We start from the raw sequence: 25,929 nt of genomic DNA on the forward strand, positions 1-25,929 counted from the left end.
CATTAGGGACACTTCATCATATGGCCCTACCACTACAGTCAAGGCTATAGAGGCATATCAGGGAGTAAACAAGAATTGGATGGAGAGGAGTAAGTGAGTACTCGAATGTAGGAATTTTGCAGACATTCATAAGCCATTGCTAAAGACTTGGCCAAAGTGTAATGGAAGACTCGTCTCCATGACCTCAACGGTGTATTACTGAACACCAACAAGTTATATTCAAGCCTATAGTATGGCCTCTTTCACACCACATGACAAACACGGGTATGAAGGTAAAGGCCAATCAGGACAGCCCTTCCCCATGATCAGAGTGAGAAGATTCCAGTGGGTTTGTCAAAAGACAAGAGGAAACAGAAGGGAGAAAACAACCAAAATCAAATCAAAGTCATGGCAAAGATCACCCAGTCAAGAGGATTGCACACACTTGCATTTGCATTGACCCTACCTGAGGCAATCTGCTACTAATGACTGAGTCCTGAAACACTATTCTATAGAGAGAACAGAAACAGCTGGTGTCAACCTGGACACACTGATTCACACATCCTGGCCATCTCATACACACTCATACACACACACACACATATACAGAGTGGCCCATATCTGAGCATTATACAAATGTCCAGTAAAATCCTAAAAAGATTGGCAGTCAAATCTGAAAAGGCTTTGCCCATTTATGGCATGATTTAGTGTGTGGAAACATTTGACAACATGCAACATAATGTGCAAAGGTGCATGTCATTGTGCGCATAATTAATCTTTCAGATTTGGGCAACACTCTGCAAGCATTAACACACACATGCAGGAATGCATAGAGAAAGGATGAGCAGAAAGAGAAGGCGATGGACTGAGAGAGAGGTGGGGGGGGGGGGAGAGGTTACTTACGTATAGGTCAGCAGCTCCATAAAACCCATCCTGATACACCACACTAAGAGACAGCAAGACAGCAGCAGGAGGTGGACGAGACGAGAGGGATGGATAGAGGGGCGTGGGGGGTAAGGGGTGGGAGAGAGGAACGTGTGGAGGTGCGTGGAACATGAGGAAAGAGGCAGTGGAAGCCATGTACAGGAACCCAGGAAGAATGGGGGGGGGGGGGGTAGAGAACAGAGATGCCAAGACAGACACAGAAGATGAGAAGAGAAGAAGGTGGGGGTGTAGAGTGGGGGGAGACACAAATAGATAGGCAGGGATGAAGAGGAGGACAGTGACAAGGAGGTGGTGTGGGGTAGGGGAGGGGGTGTGAAAGCGCCAGAGAGAGAGAGACAGGTTATTTCACACGCATGCAGCATGCAGCGCTAATACGACTTCCATTCCTGGGGGTGTTCCGCTGCTCCGAGGGTGTTCCACTGCTCCGAGGGTTACACGCCCCCGCTGTGCCCTGCCAGACTTAGCACTCCAATCAGTGAACCGGAGGGACAGGGAGCGAGCACTGAATGGGTATTTACACATGAGGGCCGTCTGACAGGGTCCACACACAGAGGGCTTGTGTTCCACCCATACCCCCGCAGCAGCACACAGCCATGGAAGTCGCATTACCTGCTGTCATCATTTCCACTCAGTATGAACACCACTGCAACCCACCACCAGCCCCACACACACACACACAGCAACAGCAGTGCGGCCAAAAGCAAATGTCTTGATTTCCATTACAGCTAGTGACGCGTGCCTGAGCGGTGGCGACCTGCACGTGTCAGTGTGCGAGTGTGAGTGTTCAGGCGCTCACGTTGAGTATGCATGTTAATGCGCACACTCGAGCAGTTTTAGGGGCTATTATGGACGGTAATGGGAGTGTTAAAGTTACCTGAAGACTGCTTATCTCAGTTAAGTTAACTGTTTATGTGCGTTGTTGACTATTCTCAGTAAAGTTAACTGTGTTTGTGTGTTGTTGACTACTGTGCATATGTGTGAACAAGCTAAGGATTAACAATTTATTCTAAAGTCTTAAATATTGTCCCACCTGCTGCGCAAAGTACAAATACTAAACTGTGACAGAATCAGCCATGTAGACTAACGGGAGTAGTTTAAAGGTAAACAAACTACAATGCATCTCGCTGTGTGTATAGAAATAATGGTGAATGGTGGGTTGTGCAGGGGCTTACCCAGGATAGGTGGGGATAGCTTGCTGAGGGACAGCAGCACGCACAGCACTATAGACAGGTCGGCCCCGCCCTCTCAGGTGAGCTCCCCGGAATGCTGCTGCCGTGGTGGCGGCCGCAGCTGCTGAGGGATACGGGAAGCCAGGAACTGAGATGGACGGAGAGTTGGGATGAGGGTGATTAGAACATTCCAAGCAAAATTTGAGTGTCCAGAAAACAGAGGTTCACTTTATTATTACCTCCAGCAAGGAGGTTGTGCGATCGGGTCCGTTAATTTATTTATTTATTTGTCCGTCTGTTTGTCTGTCTGTGGACAAGATTTCTCAGAAACTATTGGGTGGATCTTTCTGAAATTTTCACAATTTTCTTGGTCCTGGGACATCCCCATTAAAATTTCAGCATGATCCGGATCTGGATCCGGATCTTTGTTTTCACACCTAAAGTGACATTAAAACCAATGACCGGATTTTAATGATATTTACAATGAATATAGACTTTGGGCTATTGTTCAGATGAGCGTTTTAGATCTTGCTTTACTATCAATGTCAACCCTTGCTGGAGGTCAGAAATCTCGGATTGCTCTTGTTATTATTATTATTATTATTACCAGCAGCAGAGGTCATGTGGAGACCTGCATAGAGCTCTGGTCCGTAAATGCCCTGCACCATTGGGCTCAGCTTCCAGCCCGCAGCAGCTAGAGAAAAACAAAACACAGAACACATGAGGCACGTCCCTCAATCTCAGTGTTCGTCAGGCTCCACCACTTCTGCGCCACGCCAGGAAAGAACATACTGGGCTTGGAGGTATACAGGAGGTGGGTGTGCACTGGATTGAGTGCTCTGAGGGCAGGCTGTGTGTCATGTGTGGCTGGTGATGGTGATGGTGATGATGTCAGGGTCCTGTGTGGTGTTAGGCTTAGTCTCATAGCTCGCAAAGTGCCTTTCTCTAGTGAGATAAATTAGGGCTTTTGAGCACTTAGCTGCCGAGAGTGAGGCATCACTCGTGTTGGGATGCATGGTTCAAGCAGTGTGAGTGTGTGAGTGCTGGAGTTGGCGTTGAGGGTTGCAATATGTACAGATGACACCTTGAGATATAACAAAAAACGATAGTCGCAAAAGGCTTTTGTGGCTGGACGAGTGTGTAGGCAGAATAGATGGTAAAGTGTTTGTGTGTGTGTGTGTGTGTGTGTGTGTGTGTGTGTGTGTGTGTGTGTTGGATGAGTTGGCTTTGGCTCGGGTGGTTACCATAGGGCAGTGTTGCGAGAGCCTCTCCATTGGGGTAAGGGCTGACAACCTTTTTGTTGGTCATTACCCTGGCTGTGGCATTGTTAACCTGTGTGGAGAAGGGACAGAGTGAGAACACCAAGGGAGCTTGGCCAAGACCACAGAGAACAGAACAACAAGCAACACACACAAAACTCAATACCCAAAGATTCATCTATAGACCAGAAAACATTCTTAAATGACTGCTGTTTCAAACAACAAAAGGTGAGGTAGCTTATGCTGCTCTTCTCTGGACTTCTGGCCTGATCGGCAGAGCCACTGTCACGCCCAGAGATGGATGCCCTGCCACTGGACTTGCAAGTCAGTGAGATTAAACACAGCGAGCAGGGAGCACTAAAAACTGCTCTTATTCACCCTTTTGTCAGGGTTCGATCTTTCAGCTCTACCGCTGTGTTTTGATGGCAACCCATCAACTACCGCTCTATCCCTCTGCAGCCCAGCCCCAGACCGCTGGGGAACTCAGACGGAAGATGCACTGTTCTGTCTGACCATGAAGCGGGGTGTGTGTGTGTGGGTTGGTGGACCATTAGTGGGGCAACTTAGTCATGCAAGTTGAACAGAAGAGATAGCCTCTTGACAAGACTGATGATTCATTTATCTGAGATGACTACTCTTAATGCCACTGTGTGCCCTGCAGGCAAAGGGGAGAGAGGGATAGAAGGAGGGGGAAATTAGTGAGATAGTGAGTGAGAGCAAGAGAGAGAGTGAGTAAGAGCAAGAGAGAGTGAAAGAGAGGGAAAAGAAGAGGGGACGCTTGAAAAGACAAGTGTGGGAGACAGTGGCAGTGGGGGGCGGCAACATTGATATTGACATTGTGGCAAAGCAGGCGTAATAATAAGCCAGCCCAAACTGGAAGAGAGTCCCTCATGCCAGCTTTGGTTGACATGGGAATTCGTCATTGCGCTAGCTTGAAATTAAACAGGAAGTACATTTAAATCTGAAAATGGGCCCTCATATTAGCTGCTACTTTAGAGGGATGGCATTCATTATGACTGGGCCACACAACTCCTCAGGGTTTCGTGGGCCAGCTCTTCACGTGCGTCATAGCACTTGCATCAGAAGCCAAATGAGCGCCCCCACCACCCCGCCAATAACATTGCTTATGACAAGGTTAGTCCCGTGTGATTCAATTAGCTGATGCCATCGTCCTGCTGAGTGCGTGGGGGGGTGGGTGTGTGTAAAGGGGCGGGTGGGGGTTGGGCTATAAAGCATAAAAAGAGGAGTTTAAATAAATTGGGTCTAATGGATCCGATCAATCCCTGTGTCCTTTTTATATCCCTCCCCCCCTCCTCGTTTGCATGATGGCGCGTCTCCATCGGCCCATCTCAGGCTTAATGACCGGCTTCCTGCAGCTCTTTGTTCCCCTTTTAAGAGCTGGACAATCTAGCTGAGGCTGGGAGTGTGCGTCATGGTTTGGGCTGGTTTAATGTGATTGGATCGATCATTCTGAAGGAGAACACATGCAAATCAGAGCAAGAACAGACATAAGCCTGGAGATAAGTTACAAAACAAGAACAAAAATAATTTAAAAATAATTTAAAAAGTGTACGGTTTAAGGCAAATCTGAAACAGCAGGGCTAAAGAGAACATTTTCTGAACATGTTCTTCACTCCCACCCAACCTTCTTCCCGCAGAGAGACCGCATACCCATACAGATCAGGGAAGCAAAAAACACCATCCTGTTAGGGTTTGTCATGTTAACAAATAAAAACACTGAATATAGCAGAGGGGGGAAAAAGAGGGGTGCAAAAACATTTCTTTAACAAAATTAATAAATTGAATAACATAAATTACACACAGCCAAATATGGGCGCATCACATGACCAACAGTGGCAGTACAGGACCAACAAAAAAAAAAGGGGGATATAAAAGAAAAACTAAATATTCAGCCAATCAGCAAGCTTCGGATGCAGCATAGAGACCAATCAAAACAATCGCAGCACTCCCATATCAACACATACAGACAGAAAGAGACGGAGAGACAGGAGGTGTGACTGAAAGGAAGACAGAAACAGACAGCGACAGACCAACAAGAGTGATCTCAGGAGTTCAGAGAGAGGGATGCAGGTGGGAGAGGAGGTAGAAGAGACACAGAATACAGAGCCAGTCCACATACAAAACAGGGAGAACACAAAGATGATGACTGGATGAGATAGAAACAGGAACACCTTCTCTACAGAAGCAACACCAAAAATAAAGAAAACTCAAATCTGTTGTTTTTTTTGTCTTCCAAAACCAAAATGAGGGAAAAAAAGGAAGGAAAAAAAAAAAACGTATACCATGGTGCATCATTCAAAGAATCAGTGACCATTCGCCTACAGATTTCACTACATGTGGGGAACAGAGAGAGAGACAGGGTACCAGAGCATGGAGGAAGAAAAGAGGAGCAATCTTCATTTCCAAAAACAAGAGAAAGAGAGAGAGAGAGAAACAACAGCAACCAAACTGAAGTAAAACACTGCCAGGCAATACTGCTCTGTGTCACAAACTGAAACCAGAAACACACTGCACACACAGTAGAAAAGAAATAAAGATAGACTGAGTGAGACAAAAGGGAAGCTCAAAGAGAAGGAAAAAAAATATGTTTATATACACACATCACTCTCCAAAAAAACAGGCCCAACCAGTCACAAGAATTCCCAAATCCATGGGAAGTCAGGTGTATCAGATCTGCAAAACCCCGTAGTAGTTTGACAGTACTGTTGTAACCACTAATACATCCATTCAACATTTCCTTTACTATTTCTCATGTTGTATGGCTGTGCAGAGGCCACATGTCCACATTTCTGCCCCATCTCTGGTATGATTATCTCAAATAACAGAAAGCTCAATTTCCTCCCCTTACTCTAAGCAGTCTTGTGTGTGAGGTCAGGGTCAGGGCTCTCCCTGGGCCAGCTGGTAGCCAACTGTGATGTCAGCTCTCTGCTGCATCAAAGCCCACATACAGAAAAGTCAAGAAAGTCATAGGCGGTGGGTGGAAGGCCTTAGTCAAGCCAGTCCAGCTCATGCTGCATGAGTCACACAACATTTACAAAAAAAAAATACAAAAAAAAAAAAAAAAAATGTCCCTTGCAATATTCTCTTTTGATTTTTTTTTAATCCCATCAACGCACAAAGGAATAAATACATTATTTCAATAATTTTTTTAAATCACAGAATTTTTTTGTTATTTTCTCAATTTAGGGTTACAGTTAATTTGAATGGGGGTGGGTGAAATAAAAACGAAGACAATGAGGAATTAATCGAATGGCTTGCGGTCGGCCATGGCATTTCTGTGTGGGGGTGGGGGTAGAGTGATTACACAAGGACATTCCGCAAGGGGAAATAAATGAGAGAGAGGGTGGAGGGTGGGTGGAGAGGTGAGTGGAGTGGTGTAGAAACCATTAGCACGGCAATGATACCCTCAGTTAAACTGGTCTATGTCCCTGCTTGTCTCACACCACAGCTGCTGCCACTACTCCCAACCTGTCTCCCAACCCTAAACCAGCTTCTCTATAGAGAGAAGTAGTAGGGTGCTGAGGCTTGCACACACACACACACACACACATATCATGCTGTCCATCGTTAGATTGTTAATTATTGATCGGTAAGTACTGTATACTGCTCAGCTAAGGTTGCACATCCGCTGTACGCTTTCTCAAAATTACAAAGGATTTGGCATTCAGTGGTTCAACAATTATAATTACTTTTTTATTTTCGTGAGTACAATGATCATTTCCTTTAGAATTAATCCAAATGAGAGCAAATTAGTGAATTATAAAATTAGCGGTTTACTTGTGTATATTACAATTTCAATCTGTTAAAGCGTTTTTAATCTTATTTTAGGAGGGTGGGGAGGGGTCAGTCAGTGATGATGTCATATGTACACAACTTACCGTTGCCGAAGAAACAGCGTGAGGACACGCGAGTGGTTACCGTGGAGACTGACAACAACACACATAGAAGTCATCAGGGAAACAGAAAAATATAATAAACAAATAAACCAACAAACAGTCTGACAAAGGAAAATAAAAACCACCCCCCAAAAGCGGAAAAAAAGTCTGAAGACATGTTAAAAGATACTCCTTTTCATAAAAGACAGCAGGATGACGCAGAAAAGGAGGAGACTGAGAGACATACATCAGAAAGGGGTAAGGAAATAAATAAAGAGAGTGAGAGAAAGAGAGAGAGAAAGAGAGAGACCGAAATAGATAGGCAGAGAACGGTGCTGACCCTACAGTGAATTGGCCATTTGTCCAGTTCAAGCAGTAGCTGAGTGAATTAGCAGCGATACAGGTGCTTGATGACTATAAGGAGACCTCCCTGAGCTCGTCACACTCTCCATTAGGTTTGTGTTGGCCCATTACTGTGGGAGGTAACACGGAATTGTTTCATAATTGCCTTTGATGTATTTCTTAAAAGAAAAGTAGCCATAAATTACATTTTTGGAATGTTTGCATTCTCTTTCATGTTTAATTTGTTAATTTACAGAGGGTATAATTTAAATAAATGTGAATGATTGAAAACCAATGGACTGGAGCTTTTAGTAAAATAAAACAAACAATCAAAATAACTAGCAGGTAAGCAGTTAAACCCAAACTGACACAAAGTAAGAGGAGATCAGAAATAGAGAGAAATGGACTTGGCACAAGAAGTAAAGACAGACAGACAGACACAGACATGAAAGGGGGGGGGGGTCTTCTAGAGGTACCCATCCACCAGACACAAGGAGGGACCCCGGAGGAGAGGAACAGAGATGGAACACTTGACTGGCATGGACAGAGAGAAAGTGCGAGGGAGAAGGGAGAGTGTCAGTGTGCACACAAGGTGGGGACCTATGGGAGGAGGGAGAGAGAGAGAGAGAAAGAAAGAGCCGGAGAATGAGAGAAAGAAACACACAGACGGTCAACACACACGCCCACATACACACATACACACCTACCCACGTCCACATCCATCAAAGCCAACCACATATTCAACCCTCTCACCATCTGACATGCAAACTGGCTTTTTGACAACACACTGACCAAAAGACAAAGCCAATTCTAAAGCTAAGCCCAGATTAGTACCAACAGCCCAGGAAGTGAGAAACGATGCCCATAAGGCAATAGGATCACACAGCCTTCATTTAATAACGTTCATCTCATATGGCATCACGGTTACATGGCCACATTGCGTGCACATTGTTCCGAGGTTTAAAGACCAAATCTGGACCAAAATAATGGCCTTCTGTGATCAGCATGAATGACAGCTGAGGTAAATCCATTGGAAATGAAGGCTGGTGGACCTACCTCACAGACAGAATGGTATTCAAACCACTGCCACGCTCATCAGCCATGCAAAACCAGAGACAAACAGAACGAGTAGACCAGTGCTACAGAACACCACGGCTCTTCAAAGAAAGAAAGAAACAGGACTGGAGAGAGCCATGCAGTGAGAGGACTACACTAGGGGGTGTTTCTGCAACAGTCCCACCCCTCCTCCCACGTCCCAAAACAAAGGAGGACACCACTGGGGCGCATGCTGAGCCCCCCCTGTCCAGCCTGTCACCGCCCCCCTCCCTCCCTCAGCTCAGCCGCATCCAGCTCACCCCACCCCTGTCCTGGCAAAAACTCTGCGCCATGGAGCCATCACTTCCCACCGCGTAGAGCGTGCATGCCTTCAAATGACAAACGTCAACAATTACAACAACAACAACACCGCACGCAGGAACAAACACCAGACTCGAGACTGTGGAATGATGAATAAGGGGAGCAGCTATGGGTTATAATGGTGGGGGGGGGGGGTTTGAACCATAGTCTTACGCATTTCAAAATGTTTATACAGGGTATTCCACAGTGTGGTGCACCTAGGCAGTGACAGATTGAAGCATGGAGGTGGACGTTCAGACTAAACGGGGGTGGGGGGGGCACAGGTTTTAACAGTGGAATACCCCTTGGGTGACAGAGGAACATGCACCCACACACCAAACACCTAAGGCCTACAGTATATGATGCAAACTGGCTGCAAACTCATCAAAGACATACAGTGGAAGGGGGAAAGGGTCACAAGGAAGAGGGAGAGGAGGATCAAGAGGACTAACGAAGTTGACCACTTACATGAACACATTTGAGGCACACGGGAAACTGACCTCTTCACAACGCAGAGTTTTTTGGCTCCCAGACATTAAGGAGTCAGCTTAGATGTAACAGAATAAGTCACACACTATGGAGTATCTCTATTCTATGCATACACACACACACACAACAACAACAACAACACTAACAACATAAACCGTCCCCATGCATTTGTGCCAATGTTTGTCTGACAGATTACAAGGGCACAGCACAACTCGACTAGAAATGACCATCGGCATGCAAATTTGTCACTTATTTCAACAGTGAAGAGAACTGCAAATAACAGAGATTATCTGTAAAAACTGGACCAGTTATATTAGCAAAAAAACATCATCATCATATTCTGCTTAAATGAATATATTTAAATCGTACAAAACTAACTGTAAGCTATTTAACCAACGACAAAATTTCATAATGACAAGACATTGTTGCCTAGAATGACATCTTTACTAAAAAATATTAATTAAATATCTATCCTCATTTTGCTAGTAATATATGAAGGATATAAAAGTAACACATGCATTTTCGAACACTACCCACACTATTTCCCACTGATTGCACTGTAGCGCCACAATCTCATGCATTATCAGTGACAGAAAACTACCTTCATGCAAACGGACAGCAAAGCTTTAAGAAACATGTGCTCTAACGACCAAATCGCGGTGTGCAACAAGGCACTGTTCTTGGGCCATTTAAAAATCATAAATATCACTCCAAGTAATACTAATTCATGGCTGTCAGAGAATGACAACTTTGTTAATGATGGAAAATCTCACTATATTCAGAGTTTGTGAAAGACAATGTAATGTAGAGCCCACTGTAATATATAAACCAAATGCGGAGTAGGACCATCAACTGAAACAAATGGCTCTCAACAATTCACATAACTCTGAAATAGCTGAACCACAGCACAGCCAACTTAAAACAGACAACTTAACCGCCCGAAAAACATGGAACTTCCCAAGTGTCCATTCTGAACCCATGCACATCTGCCAAGAAAGCCCTGACATTCCTACCCATGCAATACAGATACACAACACAAGTACAGTACTAGAGCGACTGGAATCTCACATGCGGCAGTGCCATAGAGTTAGTATGGAATGGAGGAGGGGCCTCCAAGTGGTACAACCATGCAAAAAATGTCAAAGAAATCAAAAACATCTGAAATTAAAGCAGGAGGATACAGAGACACACATGACCGAACCCTTTAGGACAGTACAGGTTAACGGATTGTATTGCCAGTCCTATGAAAATGCCATTCAACTACAGCCAGGTTATGTTGGCCTCTATCCATGCTTTGTCAGTATCCATTCCACTTGCTGATTGACTGAACAGTGTTAAAGGACATAAAAGCAGGAAAGGAAAAAAAAAATCACATAAAAGAAACATACAGCAGTAGCCACATCCATGCAACAACTTGTTCACTGTCTGTCTCTCTCTCACACACTCACACACACACACACACACACACACACAGTCTCTGTCCCTCTTTCACACACACATTCAGTCTCACTCACACTCACTATATCCACCATGATAAAATCAATACTGGTAAGCCCATGCAGAACTGTAATTTGCAATGCATCTTGCTTGCTTCCCTGGAACATCCCGAGAGACAAACGAAACCAGCAACATTCTGATGAGCATGCATGCTTCCCAGTGTCTTTCACCCGCCCAGAATCTAGTCAGGAGCGAGCCATTCATGTGCTGAAGCTCAAAGGGGGTAGGTGTGTAAGAGTGTGACGGTGACTACTTCAGTGCCCCATGCATATTGCGGATCTGTTGAAGCATGCTGTGGCCACAAGACTACAAGCATATCGACCATTCAGCCATAGGTAAACAGAACGCAGCCAAGAGAGTTTGGCTCTACAAACACACAAAAAAGAGAGAAATAAATAATAAAAAAGAAACAAAGTCAGGAATTTTGAATGGAATTTGGCCATGCATCACTGTGTCATTGTCTCCGTGGTCATGCTCCATACTAGTAGTAATTACCAGGAACACGAAGGACATACAGAGGGTGGGCTTGTGTGTTTAAGACATTAAAAAAATACAACCAATGCAAGAAGGAGAAAACAAAACAAAACTTTGCCAAAGTAGTCATGCCATTTTTTTGTCTTTGCACCCAATTTTTCTGCCCCTGAGTAGGAAACAAGAATCCAAGACCAACTGAAAAAACAAACAAACACAGGGAACAGACCTAACAAACACAAAAGGAAAACAAAAATGGCCGCAGACCAACTGGAACACCAACAAAGGCACTTCCAGGACCATGTCAGTGTGTAAAAAGGGATGGTGGCAGGAACATATCAAAAATCAGTGGACAAGCAGAGGAGCCATGGTAGCAGAGAGGAACTGGCGCAAAACAGAAATGAGAAAAATAAAAAAGGAAGATAGATAAAGAAATAAAAAAACTGTGTGTTGGGGGGTATTTACCTCGATCTTGCGCCCTTCCACTAATGTCCCATGAAGCTTTCCACGAGCATTTTCGGCATCTGCGCTTGTCTCGAACGTCACAAATCCAAAGCCCTGTCCAGCAGAGAGAGAGGTAGTGAAAGAGAGAGGTAGAGAGAGAGGGAGAGGTAGAGAGAGAGAGAGAGAGAGAGAGAGAGAGAGAGAGCGAGCGATTGCCATGAAGTAAGACTGCGCATAACTGAATAGGTAGGACACAGTACAAGTATTGATTAGGAGGGTGTAGCACCAAGAGCCCCAATCAATGACAATTCCTGAATATGTGTGAATGTTTGTATCGATGCGAAAGAGAGATGTCTCTGGATTCAGAAAAAACACAATATATTGATCAACAAAAGCAAAGGTCAAACATTTCCATATATGTGTTGCACTATTTGCCCAGCTGATTCACCAAATGCACATTTTGTCAGATTCTGTAGAGGATGATGTTATGACTTTTCGTTTCACAAATTTACCTTAGAACTCACCTTAGAACCCCGCTCATTGAAAATGATTTCAACGTCAAGGATCTTCCCATATTGCTGAAGGGAAAAATGAAGTGAATACAAATCATGAATGATGAAATCTATAGCACAGCACATTTGTGACCGTTACATAAAACCCTCAACATTTACTGGCACAATACACAAGGGGGCAGTATTTGCCAAGTAAACATATCCCAATATGTTGCCTTATGCTTGGCTTTGTACTACTGGGCCACTCATCTTCCTTCCCTCCCCTGCCTCACTGCCCATTAGTTAGACCTGGTGTAAAAAATGACCCTCAAACTAGCATCTAACAGGACTGATCGTCTCAGCTTTTGCCATCAGACAATTGCCCAGCAGCACTGATAAGACAAAGGGACAGGTTATGCGTGTGCTGCTACTACTACTTTGGAGCATTAACAGAGAGAATAGGGCCAAGGGAGGAAGTCAGAATGGTGGCGTTACTCCAAGAGAGGAGATATGGACTTATTACAGCATCTGTTCTTACCCCAAACATCTGCCTGAGGTCGGGGTCACGGAAGCGGAAGGGGATGTTGGAGACGTGGAGGCGCTTTGGGGTTCCCTTAGGTTCGGGTGACTCGCCCCCTGTCACGCCGGCTGACACGCCTGGTCCACTTGCCGTCCCACACTGAACCACCACATCTACCTGAGAGGAGCCCTCTGTCTGCTGCAGAGACGAGGGAAGGAGAGTTAACACTTGTTGATTAAACTAGTATTTAAATCTTTACATTACTGAAAAGTTTATAAGAATTCCATGAACATTTTATACTCTGATTAATAAAGAAAGAGAGAGAGTAAATAAGAGAAATAATAAGAAAAAAAGTGAAGTTAATACAAAAAAAAGAAGAGGAAGGGTTAGGATATATGGGAAGTGTCCATATGCTGAGAAATAGCGATATATGACGTAAATAAAAAAAATAACGTAAGTGTAATGGTAAAGTATCAGTTTTAAATCAAATATCAGTATGATCAAAGATGATTCATATCTAAATAGTTTTAATTTAAATAAAAACACACAGCACATTTTTAGTGCTATCAAAGACTGCAAAAATAAGGTTGGGTTCATTTAAATTTAAAAAGTCTTTGAAAAAAAGAATAAACGTAAGACAATTGTATGCCTTCACATAACACTACTTTTACCATGTATGCTAAGTGTGTACGTATAAAAGTAAATTCAGTGGCTTAGGAAGATGCTTGAAATTGAAGGGAACCAAGTTGAAAATATTATTTTAAGCATGTACATTTGGACATGTGGGGTGGGCAACTAAATTCAGCATGAAAAGAAAATATCCAAAACCTACCAGTCTGCTATAATATAGGTGACAATCACAACTCTATCATGCTTGAAACTAAAATATTCTAATTTGATGCAATCTAAAACCAACTGTTCTGCTTAGCAACCACACACATGATAAGAAACTAACGATTAGATGGTTTTCAAGCAATGGACATAAAACACAATAAAATCCCCAAAACTGTGTCAGAATCAGCAAAGCATGGTTTGAGCAGGCATACTTGATATAACGAATATGGTTATTTCTAATATCTTGTATAAAATAGCACTGAATGTATAGATATTTAGTGTAATAGTGCAAAAGTGCCCAGCCCTGCATGTGTGTGATCTAGCAGCAGTCTCTACTCACTGGAGGGCTCACAATGCTGGGGGCCGAGGCGGGGCCATTAGTGCCGGCTCCGGCCTCAGAGGGTCCCTGGGGTCCTGCGGCATACAGGGCACCTCCAAACTCTGTGGCCAGGCCATTCTGAGGAGGGGGTGGAGGGGGGAAGGCAGAGAAGGGTGGGGGCACCAGACCCTCCTGGCCTCCCGTAGACTCTTGAACTCCCTGTAAAATAAACGGAAAAAGATAGGAAGGAAGGAAGGAAGGAAGGAAAGAAGGGAGTGGGTTAATATGATGTGTGCATTAGGACTCTGCCAACACAGGGGGTTAAAACACATAGCTATTACATTTCACTCTCCCTCCTCCACATCTCTTTTTCTCTGCTTTACTCGCCATAGCCAACACTTGCCAGTGGGTTTCAGCCAGTCTACCATGAAATATTCACTGCCACCACATCTATTATTGAAGGTCTGAAAATGTGATACACACACATTGCTACACAACGATGCACTCCAACCTGCAGAGGCTGCGGCATGGGCACGCAAACCTTCTAACACTGCTTCTGCGCTGCCGTTCGGCCATCTCCAAACCTACTTTAATCACTGGTCCAATCTCTCAGAAGGGAGTGTGACAAGCCCAGAGGTTGTGACGAGCTGCCGGCACAGCCCGAGTGAGAGGCGAGTGAACACTTGGGCTTGAACTCTTCGCCCCTCTTTGGAGCGGAGTGCCGCCTGATTACATTTTTAAAAGGTGTCACTGCACACCCTGGCCTCATCTCCCTGCACAGGGGACACTGTCAGAGTTGACCTTTCTTCCTGTTTAAAGAGCACAATCATCTGTGATGACTCTGAAATAGGGAGGAATGGATGCTGCAGCTTGTGAAATTAACACCCCAAAAAAAGCCCAGTGGTGAGAGCCATACGCCATTTTAGTTCAAGGAGGGGTGGCACTACCCACAATGCCGTGCAGGCAGTGGCGAACGTGGCGTCTGGACGTCTCCACGATGAGATTTTAATTGTTACCCCGGCAGAGATTTGAAGACATGGTTGGGCAACCTCCATCTCAAAGCAAGCCTGCAATTTGGGGAGAGCTCACACTAAACATAACCACACTGATCTGCATTCGATGTGAAAGCAGGAGCACTGAGAAAGAGCGAGAGAAAGAGAGAGGGAGAAAAGTAAGGGCAAGAGAGGACGAGACCAGTGTGTGGTGACAAGCAAAAAAAGACTAAAGGAAAATAAATAAAAAATGAAAACAGGGCAACTCTAAACGGCACACTTGGGAGGGCTATGATGACGTCCTATGGAAAAATGAGTCCCGTTATGTAATAAGCCATGCAGGCTGTGACAACCCTGGCACACACTTAGCAACATAACACCCAAAATACATTATCCTCATCATCACCAAAATCAACACACAACAGCCTAGCGTGAGGGAGATGCTTCCTCTGAACTATGGGCTCTGACAGTGATTTCTGGGGCTATGGGAGAGTTTTTGAATCCTGGCATCTACAAAAGCATAAAGGAGAACACCACACACACATTCACATGTGGCCAGATCCTAAAGGGTGCATCCCATGGCCAATGAGTCACTCTGACTCAGTGTGTGTGTGTGTGGGTTTGTGAGAGAGAGCAAAATGGAGGGGGGATGGGACAGCTAGCGATCCTTACAGCTCATGAGCTGGATGTGATCTAGATGCACCCATCTGCCTCTCCACTGTAGGGAAAGAGAGGGTTCAGGTGCTGTGAGTGTGTTTGTGTGTGTGTGTGTGTGTGTGTGAGACCAGAGGGAAGCGGCCAGGGATGCCTGACACTGTGACTGAGTGGGGAAAGAGTCCTAAAATGGTAGTATCTCAGTCACAGAGGCAAGATGTGTGTGTGTGTGCGTGCGTGCATGTGTACGTGTGCATGTGTGTGCGCTAGTGTGTTAGCGGGTAGGGGCCAATTAAACAACCTAAAGCAATGAGGCTGCAGAAAGAGTACATCTCTGCGTGAAACATGATGCCAAGTAACACAGTTTTAATTCAAGAAAATGCATGATTGTAAAACAACCAAAAAAGAATAAGAGAAATAAGCAGTAAGAAATGTTACTTCTAGTTTAAACATTAGTCATGATATGCACACACACCCCACCTCAAGTGGCAAACATAGGCCACATGACACCAATACTCGTCTATGTAATGTACTCAGAGTAGTGTCAAATTTCATGTTCAGACACAGCTCTACCAGCAACAAAAAAACTATCTTAAGGTATTCAAGTCATAGCATTCACGGCTAGCATTACAGTGTCCGTGTAGAGCTAGAGGTCGCGACAACCGTCACACCTACTGTAACAATTTTACCTGTACGCACACATAAGGATGGCACACAGTGAACTGAACCAAAAATAACAGCCGCGAAAGAAATACGAACTTTTACCTGGGACACCATATGTTTTTCCATGCACCAGGAGTGCGAAAAAAAGGTATGCGGGACCGTCAGAACCCGCTGCGAGCTTTCCCCTAGCGCCCGCGTGCCCAGGAGATCCGCACGTGTAGCGTTGACTAGATGAGCGAGCGTTGTTTTTGTTTGCATCCGGAGATGGCGCTCGCACGTTGTGCGCAATTTGCCGGCTGATCAACGTAACTGGAGGTCAGACTATTGCTCTGTCGACTTCACACTATAATGACAAAAGCATAATTTAATTTGAAACGGTCTTGCAACTATCAGTGACAATTATGGCAAGAATTCTACAGGCATAGCTTCCCCCTTTTCAGTTCGTTCTCTCATGCAGTAATACTAGCAATACTGTGTACTCTTTCTCTCCTCTTCGTGTGTTTCTTGCCTTTCTCCGCCCTCCCCCTCTTGTCCCGTCCTTCCTCGCTTTCTTCCTTGATAGAATCCAGACGAGTATTCACGTTTGCCCCGCCCCCCACGCCAATCAAAGTGCCCGCCACTAGGAAACGTGAACCCTGGCTGCCAGTCAAGCGTAATGATATCACCGCCTCCCATCCCCTTGTAAGGTTTTCCAGGCGCTGCAGCTCCGATTCCACGCCACTCCTCTTAAGACAACCAACCAATCAGACTGACGACATTTTTCTCTTAACCCTGCACATCAGAGTAAAGGACTACGGGAATTGGTTAATTCTCATAAGGCATGCTGTGTCATGGCTCTGAAACAAGCATGCATTACCCCAATTCAGACAGCTGCATACAAGGGTTTGTTGTTGAAGGGATATTTTCTGTATACACAACTGTTAAATGTAAATAGAGTCTGTGACATCAGCAACAAACACAAGAGCCTAATACAATCACTTAGCCCATAGGCATCGGAAGACCTTGGAATTGTATTATGAATAACTCAAAAAGAGGGAATAAGTCAAATGTTGACAGGAAAATAGAAATATAGAGGATATAGAAATATACAGGATATAGAAATGGCCACACACACACAAGCATACAGGCCAGCAAACACGAATGAGAGTTTGCCTATTTGTGAATGTTAATGCACCATACTGGCCAGTGACCTGTACATTTGTGGGGAGAGGGGAAGTAAGTGCACATTGGTACAGAAAACACAGGCAGCCCCACCTGAGTCTATGGCAGACAGACTCTCCCATCTGTGTGTGTGTAAATGTGTGTCTGTGTGTGTGTGTGTGTGTGTGTGCGTGTGTTCTAGCCTGCTGAAAAGACGACCATGCAATGGTAGGAGACGCTCCCACACCTGAAGGCATGCACTTGGGTGGGGCTGTGCTACGAAGGTACGGAGTTCAGTAAGGCTAATCCTCTACTCTAATAGGTCACAGGAAAATGTATTACTTCATGGAAATGAAGGCATGGAACATCTACTTGGGTTTCCCATCTGACGGTTAATTATTAACACCTATGATTTTCAGATTTTTTTTTTGCCTCACAACTAAACGCATCTGCATGAAGAGACAAGTATCTTCCAACCCTTAACCCCCTACATATGCACACATATACAATCACGCACACACTCCACATTAAGACAAGGAGGGGCCGCATACATTTATTTAACCCCTTCCCCCTCTTCACTTTCCATCTCACACTAGGGTAAAGAGGTGTGTGTTTGTGTGTGTGTGTGTGTGTGAGGGGGGTGGGTCAACTTTAAAATGTATTTCACGCTTCCAATCTCATCTGCAACCCCCACAGCCATTTGCTGCTGCTCTTAAAGAGGGGGCTTAGAGACAAACCTACAGCACACTCGTTCAGATGACAGCTGCTTGAGAAGGGGAGCGGGCGGGCGGGCGGGCGTGCCGGCCGCAGAGGCACAGACAGAGCAGGAAGGCTGTAGAGCCTTTCCACATTTCCACACAAACAAAATATTGCTCTTTATCTGCAAAAATATTGAAGACTGATTAGAAATGGGGGGAGGCATTTACATTGGAGGCATTTACATTGTAAACTTGTCGTCGTCGTCTCCCCCATCCCTACCCAAGGGTCAATTCACCAAACTGAGTGGGGGGGGGGGGGGGGGGGGGAGGGCGGGATGAACAACTGTTTCTGGGCACCTGTCCCTCTCATTCAGGGGCAGACAGGGGGGCAGCAGACTGCTAAAAGACAGCTGGGGCAACAACAAAGAATATCTTTACGTACCGGTCACCCCCTCCACACACACACACACACACACACACTGTTCCAGAGGTACACTTTTGAAAATTCAGCCCTTCCATTGCTGCGAAAATGATGACTTCACAACCACGGCCCCAACTTTATCCAATCAGGTTTAATTCTCCATGAAGCTGGGGTCTGAGCTCCGCCCTCCAAAGCCTCCAGTTGGCAGACATTATGGTTATCAGACAAGTTGTTCTGTTTCTACACGTAGGACGTAATCTATGGGAAACATCAGCATCCAAAGCCTTTTCTGGGTTTGTTTGATGTTGTGAAAGTGACACTCAATACAAGCAAGCAACCACATTTAGCTGATGTTGGAAAAACAAACAATTTATAGGATTTATCTTGCCTTGTAGTGCCATTGATTTGATAATAATCAACTTTAGTTGTAGGCTATATGCAGTTTTGGTTAGAATATGCAAGAAATATGCTTTAAAATGACCTAGCAAGCCTCAGCGGTCTCCCTCATTTTTAAGTTTTACTCGTGGTAACGGTGGAGCTCTCAAAACGATGTCGGGCCTAAGACAGTCTGTCCACGTGAGGACCAACAGCACTTTCAGAGAATACAAGGGAGGAAAAGAGAGACAAGAAATCGAGGGCAATGGTGGGCCCTTCAGGGCGCTGGAAGCTTTTGTGACCTTCCGAACAAGTCAGAACATGGAACATTATTACAGACCATCATCTACCCACCGCCAGAGGCTCAAACATTAAGCCTCCATTCTCCACAAGCAGCAGCAAATGGAAAGCAAATGGTGCAGCAGGATATACCCTAATAATTAAAGCAGCATATGCCGTAATGATTTAAGCAGCATATACCGTAATGATTAAGGCGGGATTCCTGACTCGCAGGCCAGTAAAGCCACATACATGTTTACATACATGACCACTTCAGAGCTAAAGGACTAGTACAAAATACAGCTGCTCTATGTCCTAGATACATACTACATGTAGCTCAACAAATCCATACAACTCACCACCACCACAGCTCTATCAAGGCTAAACTACACTGGATAATCTTTGCTATTGGCATGTCTTATAGACGCACAATAATATTATAATACTCAAGAAACAAGAAGAGATGATGGCCCCCAATATATTGTCTCAATTTTTTTCCCCCAGGGCTTAATAATGCCAACACATCCATTCAACAGAGAATATAAACAAATATTTGTTGATAAGGCATGGTGTCAAACCTATGGGCAAAATGTCATCATTACAGTGGGTCAAGAAGCATTTTTACTTCTTGACAACAAAAAAACAGCTCCTGTAATAGAATATCAGCCTTCTACTTCAACTTGAAATGGAAACCTGAGCATTGCAGGCAAAAGACGCAAACTCACCGACAACAGTGAAGGATAGTACAGTCCCATCATGGTCTACCATAAGCAAGAGGTCCAGACTATCTTCCTCTCTTCTTCTTCAGTTGGATCTGCTAGTAATCACTGGAGCCTTCCTTCTACTGGTGGCAAATTCAAATTCTCCCTCCTTATTTTGCTCTCATTCCCTCAAATGTGCTCGGTCAAGCTGAGGCTCCCCCCACTTGCCTCAGAGACTACACTTGTTTAGATGTCACTTTAGGCTTCCCCTTCCTCGCTTCTAAATTCGGTAGCCCTCTCTATTCCTGATTGTCAATCCCTTTGGTTTCTCTACAACTCAAGTTCTTTTTCACCCTTCGCTCTCCCCCTCTCTCTCCACCTCCAAATTTGCCAGCCCACCTTTACACTTTCGTCTCTCAGCTTCACCACACCTCTGTTCCTCCCCCAGTGTTCCTCCCCCAGTGAGCCTCTTTGGTGTCTTTCTCTCTCCTTTTCTATTTCTCGCTCTCGCAACAGTTCTTTAACTTCTTTACTTGCTGTATTAAACACAATTTCTTATTGTTTCCATCACTCCCCCTTTCCTCTCTCATCACATCCACTCCGCATTCTTCTTTCTCCACTACAGTTCATCTCGCTCACCCAGTGTGTGTGTGTGTGTTTGTTTGTGTGTGTGTGTGTGTGTGAGGGAAGATGTGACAGGCTTTGCAGCAGTCTTGGGAGAGACGATGCTTGGCTGGCTGCTGGCGGTAACACAACCCTCTGCATTGCAGCTTTTTTGATCATTTATTTATTGGATGGCAGAAGCTCGTCGGGGCCCTGCTCACTCTGGACGCCCCTCAGCTCCCCACCACACACACACACACACACACACACACAATCACTCTCTCTCACCCTTCACTCTCTCATCTTTCATCCTCTCTCTTTCCATCTCCCTCTCACTCACTTTCTTTTTTTGTATCTTTCTTTGTATCCTTTCTGATCTGACACTTGACATCTTCCCCACCATCACAGTCACACCCTCCTCCAAAAGCTGTGCCTTTTCATGCTTTTTGCTCTGCAATGCACCTTGAAATCTCCCTGTAATAAACCAGAGCCACCGTAAGAGACGGGGGGGGGGGGGGCATGAGTGGTAAAAAGGCAATAATATGTAAGCCATCAGGATATGACAGGCAGAGAGAGAGAGCGAGAGAACTGGAGGGGGGGGGGGGGGGGGGGGGGGGGACGACAATAAGGCCAAGGCCCATCGTTATTCAAAAGAGAGGAGATTAGGACTGCAGTCTTGCTTCACCCTGCCTATACCAGTGGTAACCAGGAGCATCTGCCGTGAGAGGGGTGATCAAGCCAGACCCCGGCATAAGGGCAGGGGGGGGGACTGGGGTGTCAGTGGATGCAGCCCAGAGATAACGGGATGGAGATAAAAGGATAAAGGGATGGGGGGAAAAAGAGAGTGAGGGTTGACGGGATTAGCATGTAAGCAAGGAGTGGTTGAGTGGATGAATAGGGGATGATCTGTGGATTATCAACACAGGCTGAACAGACACACACACACACACACACACACACACACACACACACACACACACACACACACACACACACACACACACACACACACACACACACACACACTTACTGTCCCTGTATTAACACACATATGCTCTCAAAAGATGCTCAGGCTAAACAAAGACCACCTTTGACTATAATGCACTTGCATGCGCATGCACACACACACACACACACACACAGAGATAAAACTAGGGTCAAACTCTAAACTCTGCTTTTTTTACCCAGTAACACTGATTAACACATGGCCCTTGCACTGATAGGTGCTCTCAGGCATACACAGCACATGGGTCACCCACCCACGTGTCCACCTCACATACCTCTGAACACCACCTAGTTTGTACAAGGAATGTTTGGCAGCTGTCCAAAAGAGGAAATACTAAAACAAGTATCATCAAGTAAATCAACAAACACTTAAACATTGACATTGTGTTAATTACATTCATTTCATTTCGATCTCCCTTTGCAAGGCTACACCGTCCAGCTACAGACCTCTTTGTAATTGGCCTACAGACCCACTTGTGTGATTTTAGGCGTATAAATCTCTGGTGAAATGCGTCTGCAGCAAGCTGCAACTTGGAGTATTTCAGCCCCAAAGGCTTGAGAGCACTGCTGAGATTAGTGTATGCAAGGCACTCAGGCAGGCAGGCACATGCACGCACACACACACACACACACACACACACACACACACACACACCAATAAGGGCCCTGTTAGTAGACACAAGTAGAACAACACACAGGCTGCAAATCCCCCAATGTGAATGGTCACCGATTACAGAAAAACACTGAGTAACCCTCACACTTAAAATATTTGAATGAAAAAACAGTAGGACAGATTCATGCTTTTATGTGTATTGATGCAATGTGTGAGACTACCGAGTCATATGTGGAATAGTCCATGTAGAAGGCTATATCCTTTATTTTTGCAGCCAACTACGGTGATTGTCAGTATCTTACTCTGCTTACTGTGAAGTCTTCCCCTACCAGACACGTTTGATTTTTTCCTTTTCCTCTTCCCCAGCTTCTCTTCCCTCTTATCCGCCCACCCCTCACCCTCCCTCCTCACCAAACCCCCCTTCTCTGCGGCGAGTTGCATTCCCAAGAAAGGAGATGGAAGAGTGGAGGGGCGGGACGGGGGTGTGTGTGTGTGTGGGGGGGACGGAGATAAAGTTCTTGAAATCAATCATGTCGAAGAGCAAGCGCAGGCGTCTGCGGTCCAACACCCCCATCCTGTGGCACTCCTGCACTGCTGCACACACCAAGCCTCCACGTGGAGATAACTACACACACTTCCATAATGTGTGTGTGAGAGGGATAGAGTGTATGTTTGTGTATGTGAGAGAGATTGTGAGCAAGAGAGAGAGAGCATGCATGTGTGTGTGTGTGTGTGTGTGTGTGTGTGTGTGTGTGTGTGTGCAGAGCTATAGATAAGACCCTGACAGTAGCTGTGCCTTCTCTCATACCCTAAGCGCTTATTACAAAAGACATTCTGTGGAGAAGCAGGGAGAGGAGGGGGAGACTTGGGGGGGGGGGGGGGGGGAGTAGGAAAGCGGGGAGTAGGTTTGGGGAACTGGAGAATTATGATTTCAGCCCAGCACATGGAGTGGAGGGGAAGGGGATGGAGAGGCTGGGGGGGTGCGCAGAGCTCGGAGGCCTTCCAGGAGGTACACCTCTGAGGGAAAAGAGCTCCTAGTCAGCAGTCTGTTCTACCGTCCCTGAGTTTAGAGACGAGATCCGTGCAAAACCGCTTGCACAAGCACTGCATGGGTAAGCACATGAGCCTACCTGGCTCTGAGGGGGGTAACCATAGTAACTTTAGGTCAAAGGCTCATTATTCTCAGAGAGGGCGAGCAAGGGGAGGGGTGTGTGTGTGTGGGGGGGGGGGGGGGGGGGGGGTGTTGCAGGGAGAGGTCTGGTGTGTGTAAATGATGCTTGTGATAAATTATGTTTGTTTTGGCGACGACAAACACCTTGAAATCACATTCCCCCTCCCCAACCCTCCCCTTCACTCTGCCTCTTTTCAAACGCCTCGAAAGAAGTCCCCCTTGCCCCTCGCCACAGCTTGCGCATGCCACTCAGGCGAGCTTCAGAGCACATCAAAGGGCCGGGCCTAGAGAAGCAAAACTTTCCAACACACCAGAGACTCCCAGTGAGGTGGATTGGGCTTTCACACAAGAGGTGTTTTGTGTTTGGAACGCATAACCACCTCCACTACCAACTCCAAGTGGGGGTTAACATAAAATATGCATCTCTTTTTGTTGTTTCAGGCACACCGTGTTGCTGGTAAAATAGGTCATTGAGGAGAGCAAAAGATAGTAGACCCCCAACCCCCAACAACTAGGCCCACCAGTTGAGATGACAATCAGTACGTTTACATGACGGCATAAACCCGTTTTCGGCCAAAGCCCGACTTCTCTATCCATGGGGGGTTAACTGCGTTATCTCACGGTACATGGCGGTGACAAATCCAGATCTTGTACGAAAGCATGTCATATCCCACTACAATATATGGCGCTGTTTTCATTACAGCTAATGCGCAAAAGTTGTTGTTGTCCAGTTGTAATCTAGTTTCAAAAGTTACAAGCGCGCGTTGTCCGATTTCCAACCAAATCCGATCACTTATCTGGGGGTGTAAATCTGATTTCAGTCGGGCACAGGAAATCTAGATTTGGGGAGTTACATGAAATGGATCTTCGTTTGAAACCCGACTACGCTCGAAAACTGGACACATGTAACAGCACTGAATGTGAATATCTGCGTTCTGTAGTCAGGAATCATGTTAATTGCCCTCTAATTCTACCATCGATCCCTTTCATTTCTTCAGGCTTTGTGCTGTGTATAAGAGAAAAGGGTTTTATGTAAGGGATGATGTATTGTCCGGAGGTCATTCTCCAAAAATAATTCCCGACGGGGCGAACAACACCCTGACGCCCGCTTAATATACGGTTACTTGCCAAAAATGATAGAAGACATTCCTCCAACATACCTCTTTTTAATGATTTAGTTGCTGTTTCATGAGTCCCGTTTAGAAATAAATAGTTCTTCAAGCAAATAGAACTTTGAAGTTTCAGGTGTTGCATAGCAACCCATTACTTGCTGACTTCAAATTACCATGAGTCTGTTACGTTAAAATGACTGGACTTCTTGCGGAATGATATGAAAGAGCTGAATTAGAAGCACAAAACCCATTGCCAATGACAGCGGTCATTATCTTTTCGCAGCGGTCTTTTAGCAGGAATTAATGTAGGGTATGACGTAGGGATGGCCCATTCAAATCAACGGTACTTTTTGGAACATTCTGAAGAGCCGTATAATAAAGATATATATGCTGGGGTTTTGATACAGAGAAAGCAATCTGCAAACATGAGCCCATAACTGCCACCACATGGAACTTCTGTAAAGCCATTTGTGAAAAACAGGAGAAACTAAAACAAGGCTCCCGAATGAATCTCAGGCCTTTCAAATCAGACTGAATAACACTCCCCGAAGAGGCTGAGGAGACAGGCCTGGTTCAACTTTGCCTCCATTTTACTTCTGCATGGAAGGATACGATGGAAAGAGAGGGAGAGAGACAAAAATCTCTGCTAGAATCATTTCAAGCTTGACGCAGGGAACAAATGTAATGTACAGATGTCACAGGGAGACTAGCTTCTCCACATGAAACAGCCACCCCCTCTCTACTGCCTCTGTGTCGGTCTTCACTTGGTCAAAGCATGAAGAACCAGCCATATTTGGAGGGGATTACAACTTTTTTTTTTCTACTCTCCTGGCACCCTACCCTTCTCTAGCTCATGAGCAGAGCTGTCATTAGGATAAGATCAGGAGAACTCAGGAGAGAAAAGCTGGCTGACTACACGCCTTCTCTTAATAGTAGCTTAAGGTTAAAGTACCACAAAGCAAAAATACTTCAGAGTATCCAGTAGGCTTTTTTGATAATACAATTAAATGGCATTTATACCATGCATAGTTTCAGAGATGACGTGTGTTTTAAAAGAATTTGAGATGAGGCGAAAACTGCCTTTACAGCTCAATCTCAAAGAGTTCTGACTCAACCAACATGGCTGCTTTAACAGGCACCTTCCATATGACTGAGATTCTATGAGACAGGCCCTTCCACTCATTTGATTTGGACTGTAATACAGCCTACTCTCGCAATTCTTTTTCCACCAGCCAATCATAACAGCAAAGAGACGGCTGCCATGGCGACAGCAGGGTAGAGACGCAGCGGCTGCATGCAGCCCGTTGGAAAGGCAAACTGCGGCACCAACCGTATGAAACGGGATCGGACGAACGCACGCACTGCATCCTCCTCGGACTGACCGCATGATCCAGAACATGAGCGCATGCTGAAAGAGACAGCCTAAAGGGGGAGGGGTGGCTAGAAAGAAGA

At 45.4% G+C, this 25,929-nt stretch overlaps 1 protein-coding gene across 5 annotated transcripts in view; it reads right to left on the reverse strand.

Moving 5' to 3' along the window:
* Positions 1-25,929, reverse strand: part of LOC308379347 (RNA binding protein fox-1 homolog 2-like) — a 38,396-nt gene that overhangs the window by 6,303 nt on the left and 6,164 nt on the right. Inside the window, exons 2-9 of one of the 5 annotated variants that reach the window (XM_080856442.1) lie at positions 14,072-14,269; positions 12,916-13,095; positions 12,411-12,464; positions 11,908-12,000; positions 3,338-3,425; positions 2,701-2,787; positions 2,097-2,241; positions 446-488 (exon numbers count right to left, since the gene is read on the reverse strand). In XM_080856442.1, coding sequence (XP_080712568.1) covers positions 446-488; positions 2,097-2,241; positions 2,701-2,787; positions 3,338-3,425; positions 11,908-12,000; positions 12,411-12,464; positions 12,916-13,095; positions 14,072-14,269 — 888 coding nt within the window. Of the gene's footprint in view, positions 1-445; positions 489-882; positions 926-2,096; positions 2,242-2,700; positions 2,788-3,337; positions 3,426-11,907; positions 12,001-12,398; positions 12,465-12,915; positions 13,096-14,071; positions 14,270-25,929 lie in introns of all 5 variants that reach the window. The other 4 variants (XM_080856440.1, XM_080856439.1, XM_080856438.1 and 1 more) reach the window with 4 other exon arrangements.

The sequence above is a fragment of the Sprattus sprattus genome (assembly GCF_963457725.1).
Source record: "Sprattus sprattus genome assembly, chromosome: 18".
NCBI classification, from domain to species: Eukaryota; Metazoa; Chordata; class Actinopteri; order Clupeiformes; family Clupeidae; genus Sprattus; species Sprattus sprattus.